The sequence below is a fragment of the Pelecanus crispus genome, chromosome 6 (genome assembly GCF_030463565.1).
Source record: "Pelecanus crispus isolate bPelCri1 chromosome 6, bPelCri1.pri, whole genome shotgun sequence".
Classification (NCBI taxonomy): domain Eukaryota; kingdom Metazoa; phylum Chordata; class Aves; order Pelecaniformes; family Pelecanidae; genus Pelecanus; species Pelecanus crispus.
The window spans coordinates 1,951,702-1,967,409 of record NC_134648.1 but is presented as its reverse complement, the minus strand read 5'-3'; the positions used below and the strand labels follow the sequence as shown (position 1 = coordinate 1,967,409).

General features: G+C 43.7%; 2 protein-coding genes and 1 pseudogene across 2 annotated transcripts; all 3 read right to left on the bottom strand.

The window, feature by feature from the left end:
- Positions 1 to 381: 381 nt before the first annotated feature.
- Positions 382 to 1,329, bottom strand: LOC104037242 (olfactory receptor 5AP2). The gene has a single exon (XM_009491119.2). The coding sequence runs from the start codon at positions 1,327 to 1,329 to the stop codon at positions 382 to 384; it is 948 nt and encodes a 315-aa protein (XP_009489394.2).
- A 5,096-nt stretch (positions 1,330 to 6,425) lies between these two features.
- LOC104037241 (olfactory receptor 5T17-like) lies at positions 6,426 to 7,347 on the bottom strand (annotated as a pseudogene).
- A 3,053-nt stretch (positions 7,348 to 10,400) lies between these two features.
- On the bottom strand, positions 10,401 to 11,330 carry LOC104037236 (olfactory receptor 5AR1). Its single transcript, XM_009491115.2, has one exon. The coding sequence runs from the start codon at positions 11,328 to 11,330 to the stop codon at positions 10,401 to 10,403; it is 930 nt and encodes a 309-aa protein (XP_009489390.2).
- Between the last annotated feature and the right edge of the window lie 4,378 nt (positions 11,331 to 15,708).

Below are 15,708 nucleotides of genomic sequence, written 5' to 3'. Positions count from 1 at the left end.
CACAAATGTGTTATTTTTACAGGGCTGAGCCTTGTCATCATATTTCCCTTCAAGAGAGAGGTGACTTGGGGTTGCCTAAGGAATGGCAGGTCCATGAGAAAACCCAGCACATGCTTGCCTCCAAATATTCAGAAACAATCCAGACATTTTAGCGCATTTCCTCACAAATCTACCTTTGGTGGTTCTTCAACGAGTACATATTTCTCCTGTTATGAAATGCACTATCTAGAGGCAAATGTACAACAAATTCATCCCACATTGATAGAGCTGGACTACAAAATGGACAATAATATACAGAAGAATTATCACCGCTTCTCTCCGATTTCAAGAAGACCCCAAAACACAGCCCCCATTCCCATCACTGCCTAAATGTCAAACCATTTACCACTTCAGCAGGGAAGTAATTATTCTCCCCACTGCTCTCTTCAGAGCACTCTTCACCTCCTGGTTCCTCAGGCTGTAGATGAAGGGGTTCAGCATGGGGGTCACCACCGCATAAAAGACAGAAACAATTTTGTCCCTCCCCAGGGAGTAGCTGGAGCTGGGCAGCAGGTACATGAAGAGAAGGGTCCCGTAGAAGATGGTGATGACGACCAGGTGGGATGCACAGGTACCAAAAGCTTTGCACTTGTCCAGCACAGAGCCCATCCTCAGGATGGTGAATAGGATGCAGCCGTAGGATATGAGGATGACTGATATGGTGGTGACCTCATTGAAGCCCCCAAAAGCAAGTACCAGCACTTGGTTGAGGCGGGTGTCAGAGCAGGCCAGTTTTGACAGCAGTGGGCCATCACAGAAGAAGTGGTCAATGACATTGGGGCCGCAGAAGGATACTCTCAGCGCAAACCCCGTGAGCACCACTGAATTCACAAACCCAGCTATGTAGGACCCAGCCAAGAGGGAAACGCAGACCTTCTGGGACATGACGATGGGGTAGTACAGCGGGTTGCAGATGGCAACATAGCGATTGCATGCCATCGCGGCCAGGAGGTAACACTCCACAGTTACAAAAGCAGCGTAGAAATACAGCTGTATGAAGCAGCCAGCGAAAGAAATAGTCTTCCTTTCTGATGAGAGGTTCAGCAGCATTTTGGGTGTCACAACTGAAGAGTAGCACAGATCCAAGAAGGACAAGTTGCTGAGAAAGAAGTACATGGGCATTTGAAGGTGGGAATCAAGCCAGACTACAGCAATGATGCCAAGGTTTCCCACCACAGTGATGACATAGATGAGCAGGAAAATGACAAAGAGGGTAACTTGGAAGTCAAGGCGATCCGTGAACCCCTTGAAAACAAATTCTGTCACCGTAGTCCAGTTTTCCCAAGCCATCAGCGTGCAAAAGACTCCCAGCTCTCAGGCAGGGAGGCGATTTCCACGAGATCAGTTACAATGACTTAGTCCCTTGCTTAATTCCTAGTGGTTTTTACTGCTGTGCTCTGTAGATAATGAAGACATTTTCTAATGAAACACTGCCAGACACCTTGGCAGGATGCTTCATTGGTCCACAACCACCTGGCCATGCAGGGACCCACATCTCCTGACTACATCTGCCACTCAAGCTCTTAAGCCAAGCTTTAAATGTATCTTCTACAGTCATGTACTGATCTCAAGAAGGAAAGTATGAAACCAGCAAAGCAAGTTTTGCCTTGGACATCACCGTGGTCTTCACTATGAGCATTGTTTCCATCTGTCTACAGTTTTTGCCACAGTCAGGGAAGAGCAGCTCACATTCATGAATGTTTGTTCTGATAACACACAAGCTAGAGGAATATTAGCGTTCAACTCTGCTTTTCAGGTTGACGATGTCCCAGAGACTCTTTTTATTATTCCAGAATGTTCAGGGTTTGAATTTGTTGCTCAGAGCTTCTTATTCTAAGTGCTCAGAAACAAAAATAATGTGGGGTTTTTTTTAAAAAAGCGATTGCTAACAAAGTTAGTGGCTACTTTGGGGATTGAACTGCATTTCAATAACTGCTCTCATCTCATGAGAATAAATACTTGGACAGAAGGGAATATGCATGTAGCTTTCCTTTTCCAATATCTTCCAGCTTAGCTAGTGACTTGCTAAAAAATGTGCTCTTCCCTTTATTTCTATCATTTAACCTACAGTACAAACAGTAACTTCCCAAGTATTTTCAAGCAACCAATTAACATGCCAAATTAAGGTTAGAAAGTAAAACTTCCTTTCAGAAAAGAAGTTGCAACATAACTATGTGTCTCAAACGCAGACATTTGAAGGCAGTTTAAATGTAGCTCCCCTTTCTCTATAAAAAAAGCCTCAGTCTGCCCTCATACCAGGCTGGAGTATACTTGAACTTCTTTTTTATTCCCTAGTCCAGTCCTCTGCTTGACTCTAAGACTCCCACTGCCCTATGTTCTTGCTACCAACTCCACCACTATCCCCCAAACAGTACCTGAGATGCCACCTCTTCTGGTTTCCTGCAGAAGATCCAGCCTTTTTCACTCTGAACTACTTTTACGCCTGCCCCTGTTATTAGTTTCGCCAAGGAGATTATTCAAAAGACAGAGAGAATCTGCACCTTTTTATCTCTGAGGAAAACTAGAAAAGTAACAATACAGAAAATTAGACAATATGCTATTAAATTAACTTGAAAGTGTGGGTGCTCATCTCAAATAGGATAAAAACATTAATATGTCCCCCAAAAGGATTGTGCCTGGAGAGAGGGTAAACACGTAAGACATACTCAAGATTTCTTCTGTACATGTATATATTTGTCCCAGCATAAGTCTTACCAGTAGGCAAGGATGTTTTCAAAGAGAAACGGCAATTTTTGCTCTTGTGACAATCTCTGCTACATTTCTTTGGCATTGCCTTTGATCAGAGCTTTCTTACCTGTCTGCATGACTGCATTGCACAGAATCATCACTGACTTAAGAAAAAACTTATTTTTCCACCTTCTAGCTTGCTTTATAAATCATAACTTCAGGGAAGCAAATTTATTCCGAGTCTCCTTTTCTTGTCCTATTTTTTAATTCTACCTGGCTTTGGATGTCCATGTATGGCTGTGTCTCCCAGAGGCTCTTGTCTTTGCTATTTATTGTTTTCCAGCTTCGATGGTTGGGATAAGCTGCCAACAGCCTCATTGGGCACGTCACCCCATGCCAATCACTCTTGCTTTTTTTCCCCCCTTCAGATATAATTGGAAAGTCCCCTTAGTGATTTCAAGAGTTAGAGGTCTGGAGCTATTAATTCCTTAACCCTTGAGATGGGTTGTCTTCTGAGAGCAAAAATACACCAAGAGCAGAAACTGCTGTGAGGTTATTGAGAAATAGCATCTCCTAGAGACAGCATCTTGTAGCTATGGAAACACTCAAGCTGGAAAGGTTTACCAATCTTTACTAAGCCTTGAAAATCATGAAGAATACTCTACCCATTTCCAAAACAGAGTGTTGCCAACCTACTGAAGACCATAATTCTAATATAGAATCATAGAATCATTTAGGTTGGAAAAGACCTTTAAGATCATCCAGTCCAACCATTAAACCATATCAAATTAAGAAATGGAAGAGGTGCTAAGGACCAGAGAATAATACTTGAATATAACATTAAATTTATTACTCTACTTCCCTCACTGAGAATACTACCTCCCATGGTACCCATGTAGGTACATAGTCTGGATGGAGAGAGACAGCCAGAGGAGTGAGCACTGGCTGGGCTGTTGGATGCAGAGGGTGGTGGTGGTGGGTTGTACTCTGCCTGGAGGCTGGGGACTGCCACAGGGGTTTGTCCTCTTTAAATAGACCCAAGGGGGACACCATGGTGTGCAGGGAACCCTCCCATAGTACCTGAGCGAGTAGGGTAGACCCAGAGACCTGGGCCAAATTCAGCCAACTCCAGACCATCAGGCACATTGGTGATAATGAGGCAGGTCCAACATCAAGCCAAGTCAATCCCCTGGTCAGAGTCAGGTCCAGCAATTGCTAGGCAGGTCCATGATCAAGCAAAGGTGTGGATCAAAGGAGTCCATCGGTGTGCACACCTATTGCTAAACTGGAAACCAGCACTCCTCTAGCATAACCCAAGAGGAGAACAAGCTCCCTGGGCTGAGCTTAAATAGAGCTCACGGGCAAATGAGCAGAGGGTGGGGATGGAGGCCCCAGGTGAGGCTGGTCAGGGCCATCAAGGCCTATTAGTTCACTCTGGGGAAGATTAATCACTGTCTGAAAATGCCCATTTCTCACCACTGAATACAGTGGAAGCCCAGAGTCACCAGCTCAGGTGTGGACATCTGGGCCATAGGTACCTAAATGTGTATAATCCCACCCTTGCTGGAAAACCAGGCTGTCTGGTGTCCACAGAGGAACATCAGCAGCTCCAGAGATGGAGTCAGCTGTGCTTTATGAACCATTTGGGGATCCTCTGAGAGATCTGAAATGTCTCTAACCCCATTTTCATTCTGTCGGCAAGGTCAGACTGAAACCTTTGCGTGGTCCACAAGTATCTCAGAAGCATCATACGAGCTGGTCATCCCTGCTGCTGTGTATCTGTGCTCAGTGATGGCTCAGCCGTGTGATGTCCTTCAGACACCTGAAGCAGCACAATGGCTTCAGAATTGCATTTCACCCCTTTTTTTTTTTTTTTTTTTTTTTTTTTCCTCTGGTAAAGCCTGCCATGGGGCCCTGGGCACTTTCTCCCAGGGGAGCACGAGGGGCTGTATTTACAGTCCTGTCACCCACAAGCTCAGCTATTGGACTCAGGGAAGGAGCACATCTCTCTTCACGTCAGGTGCTTAATAGAGGTTTTGCAGACGCGTAAATGTTTTCTGCTGCATTTGGGCTAAACCCTCAGTTCCCATCACTCGATAGCAGCCTCTTTTGTGTGCTCTGGCAAGCAGCAGTGGGAGAGGAGACACTGTCTGAGGGCTGGGGGAAAAGTGGCTTCCACCTGCAGCTGAATGAAGAAGCTGGAATCGATAAAAGCTAAAGAGCTTGGCAAGACAGAGACTTTTGACATCAGATTGTTTCTTTCTTTTAAAACTTTCACCACACCTTGTTATTCTTCCTTCTAATTTGTTGGATATTTTTGCTTAGGGTATACATATAGAATCATAGAACCACCGAAGGCCCAGGTCAGACCTCAAAAGATCATCTGGTCTGACCTTTCTTGAGAAAAGGAGCCTAGATGAGAAATGTAATATGTAGGACTCATTGCTGCTTGATGAATTACCCAACTCTAGGTGTCCTTATTCCTCTTGTTTTTAATTAAGTTCCCAAAGCAGAGACAACTAAAATGCTCAAATGTTTACCTGGACTTGATATTACATTCCTAAAACGGGTCTGGATTACCGTAGTCTTGTGTGTGGTGGATCCAACTCAATGAACTTCCAAGAGAAACTTCAGTCTAAAGTGCAGGGGAAGCAGAATTGTAAACTCCTGCTTGGGAGTTTACTAAACCAAACAGGCTTGGTTTTTTGGAAATACGTTTTCTACTAAGAGCTTCATTGCACTATTTTGCTTTGATCTTTGCAGAGAAGGAATCTACAAAATATAGAAACCCGTGGCTGCAGACACTAACTTCCAGCATGAAATATGTAATAGAGGTCCTCTCCATAAGTGGTTCTGACAGCTCAAAAAGCAAGCAGCTCCTTGGCAGGAAGAGCTGGAAATGTGCCTCTTTGCCGGGTGCTTCAGGTGCAGTTAGATCAGCCTGAACATTTTGGAAGAAGAAAATCAGATACTCTGTAGATCATTCAAAACCTGACCCGTATGGACCTGAGCATTTAAGACTGTATTCATATAACCTAGCCTTATATAAAAATTAGTCACCAAACCTTAAGCTTTAGATACCTTATCTAGCTTTATCCTTTAGATAATAGAGAGGACAGATATCTCAAAGCAGTGCCTAACATAGGTGAGATAAGTGCCATTTTTTCCTGTAGAAAAAGTATTTCATTTATTAATTTCATTAGATTTCCTGTACTTGTACAGGAAAGATTCATTGCCCTTTAATGATGAGTGAGCGAGGCCCTGAAAATAAGAAGAGGTCAGAAGGCAGGTTTTAGGCTATAAACTGGGAGATGCTGATGGCTGTGGAAGAGCTTTTTGACAGGGCTATCAAACAGCCCAGAGCTTATGTCCAGTGTACATCTGAAAAGACCAAGAGGGAGGGAAAAAAAGCTATGTGAAATAAACCACGGACCATCTATGGTATCTGGTGACTGGCACAAGCCAGTAGAAGAAAGCAAGCAAGACTTGGGAATCCAGTGGTGCTAGGTTAATGGTTGGACTTGATGATCTTAAAGGTCTTTTCCAACCTAAACAATTCTGTGATTCTGTGATTCTGTCATCTTTCCAAACCAAATCTGGAAGCCTAAGTAATAGGGCGGGGAAACAAAAATCCTTGGTGTCAAGTGAAGTTATGGCATCCTCTATCACAAAACCAGGAGATAAATATCGTGCCAAAGCTACTTCCCCATGACAAACTCCCTCAGGGCATTCTTCACCTCCCTGTTCCTGAGGCTGTAGATCGGGTTCAGCATGGGCACCACCAGCGAGTGAAAACACAGCAAAGATCTTGTCCGTGCTCAGGATGTCGCTGGACCTCGGTCGGAAGTTCAGGGCGAGGATAGACCCATGGAAGATGGGGACCCCAGCCAGGTGAGATGTGCAAGTGGAGAAGGCTTTGCGCCGGCCCTTTGCAGAGCTGATCTTTGAGACGGCAGAGAGGATGAAGGCCTAGGAGACCAGGACGGCCAAGATGGTCACCATCTCCTCCAGTCCCGCAAGGCCGAATACCAGACGCCTGTTGACATGGGTGTCAGAGCACGAGAGTGCTAGAACAGGCATGAGGTCGCAGTAGAAATGGTCGACCTTGGCTGGCCAGCAGAAAGGCAGGCTGAAGGTGAAGTCACCAAAGAGTGCAGCAGGCCAAGCATGTACGAACAAGCCACCAGCAGGATGCAGAGCCTGTGAGACGTGACAACCGGGTAAAGCAAAGGGCTGCAGATGGCCGTGTAGCAGTCGTACGCCATTGCAGCCAGAAGGAAGCACTCGGTGGTCCCAAAAGCTATGAAAAAAAAAAAGCTGGGTGGCACAGCCGGCTAGAGAGATTGTTTTCTCCTCCATCAGAAGGTTCATTAATGTCCTCGGTGCCACCACAGATGAGCAGCAAGCATCTAGGAGAGATAAATTGCTAAGGAAAAAGTACATGGGTGATTGAAGTTGACTGCGGCTCCTGATCAGCGCAACCATGCCCAGGTTTCCTGCCAGCGCCATGAATTAAATGAGGAGGAACAGGACAAACAAAGGCGCTTGTAGTCGTGGGTTGTCTGTCAGTCCCACAAGAGTCAGCTCTGTAACTTGCTCGGTTAGATTTTCCTCGGCCATCTTTTCCAAAAGCACTGTAAGTTATGTTCATAGAGTTATAATAAAAATAATAAATTAATGGAGAGACCCAGCACCTAAAAAGACCAACAATCCCCAGTGCCTCTACTGGCTAACCCTCTCATTATCAGAGATTTGTTTAATTTTAAATCAACGTTCATAAAAAAAAAAAATTTGGCAAGACAGTGGAAATTTTATTTTAGTATCAGTTACTCTGCCAAGTGTTCAATTTTTCATTCGTTCCGATATATATCTATTTTTATCTTGTGTATGCTGTATGCATGCATACGTTCAGTATGCATCACATTTCAGCGTAACCTTCCCAAGTTCTAACAAAAAAGAGTAAAAAAAAAGGTTCAGTGATTGCTCTACAAATTAGTTATATCAATAATGAAAACAGACTTTTCACAGAATTTGAACTAGAATATAACCTTTCAAATTTTAGGAAGCCTTCCCAGTGCAGGTTTTTTTAAAAATTATTTTGCTTGCATTGCTGCAGAGAGAAAAAATTAAAATCCCCCTTAATAAAACTCTTCCATAACTTTTCATTTCTTTAACTAATTTGGGGTTATGCTTTTATGGATTGTATGGAAAGGTGCAGTGCCATCATTTGGGAGAAAAGAAACCATTAAAGAAAAAGACGGCACAACAAATCTTTGCCTTTATAACATCTTTCTCTGTGCCTCCTCATTCTAAAATTCATACTTAGGAGTTTTAAATATATGGAAATACACCAATGCATCCTGACTTTTTATCACAGGAATCAGCAAGAAATACAGAGCAGCCCGCCATAGTGGTCCAGAAGCAGCCACTGTAACATAAATACATATTTAAAACAAACCAAGAAAAGAGCCAAGAAAATTGTTGGGTAAACCAGCCCACTTTTCATCTAAGATCGCAGAAAATACTGTGCTGCTCGCAGGGTTTCAGCTGCTGTGACTAAATCTCTTTAGTGGCATGAGTACAGCTTTCCCATCAGGAAAACCAGCAGGTAAATCATTGTAAAACTGGCATTAGTGAGCCTGGCTTATATTCACAATAGGAAAATCAAATAAACTATTTACCAAGGTGGAAGAAGTGCATGGGATTTAGCTGCGTGTCAGAAAACTCAAGCATTTATTAACACAGCTATAGGGGCTAAAAACACTGGAGAAAAACCTGTAGAATAACAAAATTACTCAAGACGAAATCCCCCAACATTGCAGAGATAAAGACGTATTATAACTGGTATTTTAACTGGTAACTGGTATTATAACCTTCAAAAAATTATAAAAAATTATATCTGGTATTATAACCTTTAAAAAATTCATGTGCCGTGTGATTTTTCCTTCTCCTCACGTTCTATTGCTCTTACATGAAGAGAATAGCTCGTCTTGGCTTCTCTAATAAAAATACAACTGAGCACAATCAAATTCATCTTTACAGACCTCATCTCTGAAGGAGGAAGCTGTTCTCCCTCCCTCTTGCTTCCTGCAAGGAATTATATATGATATTCTGCAAGGATATTCTATATCCCCTTAAAGTTTCAACTATAAACCAAACCTGGATGTCCTTTTTTCCTTACCAGCTGAGGTCTTGCTTCTTTCTTCTTTCTTACTTCACGTTAATTCAGGAGAAAGTGCGAGGACACTTACATGTTCGGTCTGGCCAGCCTGCCTGGTTTAATTGCTTTTTAACACTCTTGTCTCTAATTCACTGAGACTTCTGAGGCGCTTTTGTTGAGAAGTGTTTTGGAAAATTTCCTTTGGGAGAAATGCAATTATTTTTATATATGTATGTATTTTTGCATGTATTTTTAGATGTATGTATGAAAAAGGAATACAAAAATAAATAAAATAAAATATAATAAAATAAAATAAAGTGTCTTACAAGTAGAGGGGTTCACAGAGGCTCGGACAGACTGCATGGATTCATCTCATAATCCTAGCTATCCCTAAAATACATACATGCTCCCAGATCTCCACTGCTGGGAGCATTTCTGGGGTGTGATCCACGTGATTTGCTTTAGCGACTGGTCTTGCAACAAAGTGAATTACATATAGAGGTGCCTGTTTCTTGGGGGGTGTGAGGAAATACCGACTGGGTGGAAAATTTACTTGAGCAAGAACGTTGTTTACCCCAACTTTAAAGTTGTTGACTTGTATTTTTTACCTGAAGTTATTTGTTTCTTAATGCTATGACAGGGAGACCTTCAGGGTATCAGTATCCATCCCCTTTCCATAACTTCTTGGTGTCTTATACGGAAAGTCTATTTCTTAGTAGGCTTTAAAGGGCTGGGAAATACAGCATCAATGGCTCAATAAATGGGGAAACAGTTGTTATTGACCCAACGTGTGATTAAGTTCTTTACATTTGCACACCATCCGAGAAGCAGCTTTAGGAACAGCAAAGGCGAGGCTCAAATTGCCCAGAGGTTTCCAGGAAAATTAGCACCCACGCTCACTGTGACATCAAACACCTTGAACTCAACCTGCAACTTCACTTGCAGGCACCAAGTTTTTGGTGAAAAAGCCTTATTAGGGTGCCAAGCCACAGGTAATAGCTTGAGAAACTACACTGAAGAACTGTGTGATTGAGTTATTAACTGATTATACGATGTCCTGTAGTCCTTCAGGTCTATCCCATTCCCGCCCAGCCCTGTAGGCACTGGGTTTCAGAGAGAATCTCCATAGAAAAAGGGTTTCTGACTACTCTTCTGGGTTCTCCTCTGAACCTTAGCAATCTGGAAACCCATGTCCAATGCAATCCAGGCTTTCTTTGTAGTCATTGAACAGAGAAATGAGATTAACAGGATGAACCAAGCTGTGTGGAGGGGCTTCTCCCTGCTCATTGACCATCGATGGTGCATGAGGTTGAGCTTCATCTCACCCAACTTCAGCTATGCAGAACTTACATGTCTAATCTGTGTCAGTCATCTGACTTCTCCCTGTAATTAAGGGAGATAAATTATAAAGAAATTACCCTCCACACACCTTCGTACAGACCTCAGTGCAATTTTGAGTCCCACTCAATAACAGCAATAAGGAAATATTCTCCTGGTCACCAGCTTCTTCCACTCACTGCCTTCTCCCAATCGCTCTTCTCAAGGCAGCCTTCACCTCACTGTTCCTCAGGCTGTAGACCAAGGGGTTCAGCGTGGGGGTCATGATGGTGTAAAATAGCGTGGCCACCTTGTTCTCATCCAATGCATAGGCGGAGCTGGGGCGCAGGTACACGAACAAGATCGCCCCGTAAAACATGGTGACAACCGTCAGGTGGGAGCCGCAGGTGGAGAAGGCTTTTCTCCTGCCCTCCGGAGAGCGGATCCTCAGGACAGCCGGGAGGGTATAAGTGTAGGAGACAAAGATGATGGTCATGGTGCTGAGACAGTTTATGCTGACAAGAGCAAGGACAACCACCTCGTAGGTGTGGGTGTCAGAGCAGGAGAGAGCTAAGAGTGGGGCAACGTCGCAGAAGTAGTGGTTGATAACATTGGAGCGGCAGAAGGAGAAAGTAAAGATGAAAGTGGTGTGTGTCACCGCGTGCAAGACGCCGGCAGCGTAGGAACCAGTGACAAGCCACCAGCACGTCCATCCGCCCATGATGGCAGGGTACAGGAGGGGCTTGCAGATGGCCACATACCTGTCGTAGGCCATCACAGCGAGCAAGAGGCACTCGGTGACCCCAAAAACAACGAAGCAGCAGAGCTGGGCTGCGCAGCCCAAGAAGCCGATGGTTTTCTCCTCCAGCAAGATCTGCACCAGCATTTTGGGGAGGATGACAGAGGAATAGAAGACATCGACAAAAGCCAAGTGGCTGAGGAAATAGTACATGGGGGTGTGAAGGTGAAGATCGGTCCTGATTAATATAATTATCCCAAGGTTCCCCAAGAGGGTCACCATATACATGGCCAGGAAAGCCAAGAAAAGGGGGAGCTGGAGATCCGGGTGGGTGGCCAGCCCCAAGAGAATGAACTCATGCACATCAGTGTGATTGACAGGTGTCATTGTCTGTAACGCATTCAACCTGTGGGAGATAGGTAAAGTGATAGACAATGATTTGGGCAGCTCAGCAGGACCCTCAGCTTCCTCTGTGTCTCCAAAGGGAGGAAGAGCACTTCCTACCAGAGGGTCATGAAATGTCAGCTGGACTCTGGATCACTCTCGCAAGAGGCTTTGAAATTGCAAATCCAGAGGCTTTGAAAGGATCCTAAAACCAAAACCTCCTTGTCAAGCTGAACAGTGAGAATGCCCACTTGGGTTTAGCTCAGCATTTCATCTCCTACGCACCTTCGTATCTGTGCCTTCCCAGGGAAATTTAACACAGAGGAAAGGTCAATCCACTGGGCATTTCTTAGTAACAACCTTTTTTTTTTTTTTTTTAAATTAAGATATTTAATGCATTTTGGTTTTCCCTAGTAAATTATAGAATCATAGAATTGTTTAGGTTGGAAAAGACCTTTAAGATCATCCAGTCCAACCATTAACCTACACTACCAAGTCTACTCTAAGCCAATCAAGGGTAGACTAGACTAAACCATGTCTCGAAGTGCCACATCTACCCGTTTTTTGAACACAAATGACAGTTACACTTCTTCAGTTACAATGCTTTTCAGAATTGGGTTTTTAAAAATAAAACAACATGGAACAATTCAACTTGCAGAAACTGCAGAATTATTTTTCGTGTTGATTTTGCAAAACAAAACAGAGCAAAAGTATGCCTTTTTCTTTCAAAACTGATATGAACACACGGTTTGTGGTATACACAGTCTTGACAACCCCATAGGAAAAGAAATCCGTGGTAGCACAGTAGTGACGGGGAAACTAGCTTGGATGTAGAGCCGAGGCCGTACAAGCAAACACAGGAGGAGCTGAGCAGGGCAGGGAGCAGAGATAACACAGCCTGCGCCGTAGGTATTGAGCACCTTCTTGCCTTGGCCACCAGGGCCATCCCTTCCCATTACTGTGGCACCTATGGAAAGACTGAACACCTACATGTCTCCTTGGTTTATGTCATCTAAACTTTAAAGCAGAAGAATCCTCCTCCCATGTAGGATTCCTTCTGCTGTTCTCATTCTTGTTGCTATAAACAAGATATCTTATGCCTCAAGCCCTTTCTTTCCTCTATATCACCAACCTTCAAGTCCATCAGACACAAGGAAAGGGGTGCTTACTTTAGCCCCATGATGTCCCTTCATGTCCCACCACTTCAGAGCAGGTTCAGGGCTGAGGACTGGCCAGAAATGAAGATGCCCTCACCTTGGACATGACTTTTCCAGCAAAACTCAGATCTTCAGTGCAGGTCCATGCAGCTCCTTCAGCAACTGGGATGAGTTTGGCTGCTCCTGCAGACAATATGACTGAGGCCATAGTTCATCTTCAAACAAATGCTGAGAGTGCTTTTTAGAACTCTTTCCTTAAAAGCTGTGCTGAGGATGACTTGTTGCTGCGCCTTCCAGAGGACAGACAAGCCCCCTCTGTACTTTTTAGTGTTCAAGTGGTATTTATACTCATTTCTGTGACCTTGGAGGCATTTCAGTCCATGGAGAACAGACGCTTGACAACAAGCAAAATCCACAGAGAATATAAGTTTCTTCATCTCCAGGCTCACTAATGAAGCCCAGGAACAACTTGCTTTGAATATCTGGATTTAAGAAAATGTCTTCCCCACTCTCCCATGACAAGGAGAGGGAGTGGATGAAAGGTGAACGGCTACATGATTCACCAAAAGCAAATCCCAACTTTTTTCTGCAGTCAGCCCTGGTTATTACCTAACTTTCTCAAGTGTCTTTCCTAGTGCCACTTAAGCTGGATTTTGGCAATGCAAAAATATTTCTTGCAACCATTTCTGCTGTCATGATCTCCCCTTGTTAGCACCCTCTTTCTCCAAAACCCGCCCCAAATGCTGAGCTTTGCCTTTGCCGGCTTCGATAAGACAGTAATTGTCCCCTCCCCCAAAGTTTTTTGGGGTTTTTGGTTTTTTTTTTTTTTTTTACTTTTGCTATGAGCATTGATGAGAAGAGCAAAGCAATAGCAATCACCTAAACCCAAATCAATACCAGAACTGCAGTCTTAACTAAACAAAATGCTTTTCACTGAGATCTGTCTGCTGGGTTCAAGTGCCATGACATGTATTATCTACAGTTCTGTGGTCTTGATGTATGGATTCATGAAACACTTATCTGCTTTCTCCTAGAGATTTAGTTTACAGAGCTGGTGGTCTCTCTGTGTTAGTTTGTTTGAGTAGGTTTCTACTTCCAGAACCTCCAGCAGTTGGATTTCAGAGACCACTTACTCCTGCCGTTGTTAGTGAGAATGACATTGTCTGTTCGCATATGTTTTTGCTTTGTCAGTGAGAATGCAGAGGTGTTATAAACCCCCTCAGAAGAACTCTGCACATACTCAGACTGCCTGGTGATAATGTCTCACCGCCACCATCACTTCACAACTGCTGCCGATGGCCCCATGGCTAAGAAGGATGCCTTCATCTAGTAAAATATATGAATATATAAAGGAAAGCAACAATTATTTTCAAAATGTTATGGTAACTTTTCTCCCAAGTAGGTCCTCTGTTAACTTCCATGATGGACTTTTCCCTTCAATATTATTTTTTCCTAATGAGATTTGGGGCCAAAAAGCTTGGCAGGCTGTGTACAGCCACTCCAGCCATTGCATCCCTCTGGATGCATCCCTGGATACTCAGGACCAGCTGAACACGACCAGCTGGTAATTTCCCCTTCTGAAGCCACTCTGCCTTTATCTGGCAGTGAACTCACCAAAAAACGGCCTGATCCCATATTCACAGCTTACCTCAATGCCAGCGGGTGCCCAGCTTTTCAGCAGAATTTGTGTCTAGGGGAACAAGAGCAGCATTTTCTGCCAGGTGCCTAAGGTAGTTTCAAAAGTAGGAAAAGTATCATCAGCTCGAAATATTATGAAGTCTGCCAGATTGTGTCTGTGTTATTGTTTTTACTCACTATCCTTATTCTGTTCATTAAATCTTAGTCACTCAGGAAATATATAAAAACACAATCTGTGCTCAAGTGTGCAACAATGCCAAAAATCTTGCGATGAATTTTAATTTTAAGGAATGCAGAAAGAAAAAACTACCAAAATAAAAAAGATATTGAGAGTCTGTGTGGCTTCTTTCCCTAAGACACCTGGCAGTTTTTGGTCTAGCTCTAGCTCTAGCTCCCCCAAATTTGTCCTGAGAATGAGAGAAGACACCCAAACCCATAAGTGGTCTCTATGCTTGGCTGGGGCAGATCTTTCACCTCTGGAAACCAGCTGGTCTGCATGGGTTAACAGCAGTGCGCAGCTCCCTCCAAATATGCTCATAAGCTGTGCTTGAAGTTTAATTTCATTCCACCAAAATCTATACAATTTCAACACTGACTTGATGAGCGCTGAATTGCTCAAAGGGAAAAAAAAAAAAAATGGTGAGGCGTGAAATGAATCGTTCAGTGGCGTTAGCACGTGGTGCACAGTCTGGCGCTCGTCACCACGGCCGGTTCCCTGGATTGGTGTGGGATTTCTCATTGTGCATCCCAGCCTGCAGGACTCCAGAAAGAAATACCAAAATAAAATTGGAAACAACATTTTTTGAGAAATTGAAAGCTAATTATGGGGTTGTAGTGTTTTGGTTTTTTTTTTTCTTTTCCAGATCATTTATAGTTATTCAGTGCTTTTATTTAGCATACCAGCTGTTGAGTCTGAGCATGATTTAGCTGAATGTTGTCATCTACAGGTGTAGACTTCTTCATCTGACCATTCTCCGCCCTGTTGCCAGCTACTTTAGGAAGCAATTCATCTTGCTGCAAAATAAACATCCTAAATAGCTTATCTGAATATTACCTAAAAGTTCCCACTTCTCCCAATTGGCTGCAGAGTTCAAGTTATTCCCTGGACCAGGAAAAAGTGGTGTTTATTGTCTATACCCTGGTGATCCCCATGCTGAGCCCCCTCATCCACAGCCTGAGGAACAGGGAAGTGAAGGATGCTCTGGAAAGACCTGAGTTCTTGTTTCCTCCTGGATTCAGACTGGTAAAAAGATATAATCAACTAAACGCAAATAACTTGGATGTTCTTGAGATTGCATCTTTGTTCTGCAGCTATAGTGGTGAAAACAATGAGCATGTAAAGTGAAGAGCCATGAAAGCTCTGAAAATTCTCTTTCTGAGGTGCAGGGAGTAACTCAGGGGATGTCTGGAGGGATACACAGCTGCGCAGCAACATTTTGTTCGGTGCAAAAGCCATACCGAATTGCTGAAGTACACATTTCAGGGACCAGGTCCGTAAGGAAATGCAGAACGAGGCAACGGAAGAATATCCCCAGCCACACGCCACGGGCAGTGCCGGGACAGGCGAGGACATACCTGCTTGCTCT

Coding starts and splice junctions, on each gene's coding strand:
- LOC104037242 (XM_009491119.2), bottom strand. CDS start 1,329: ATGGCTTGGGAAAACTGGACTACGGTGACAGAATTTGTTTTCAAGGGG.
- LOC104037236 (XM_009491115.2), bottom strand. CDS start 11,330: ATGACACCTGTCAATCACACTGATGTGCATGAGTTCATTCTCTTGGGG.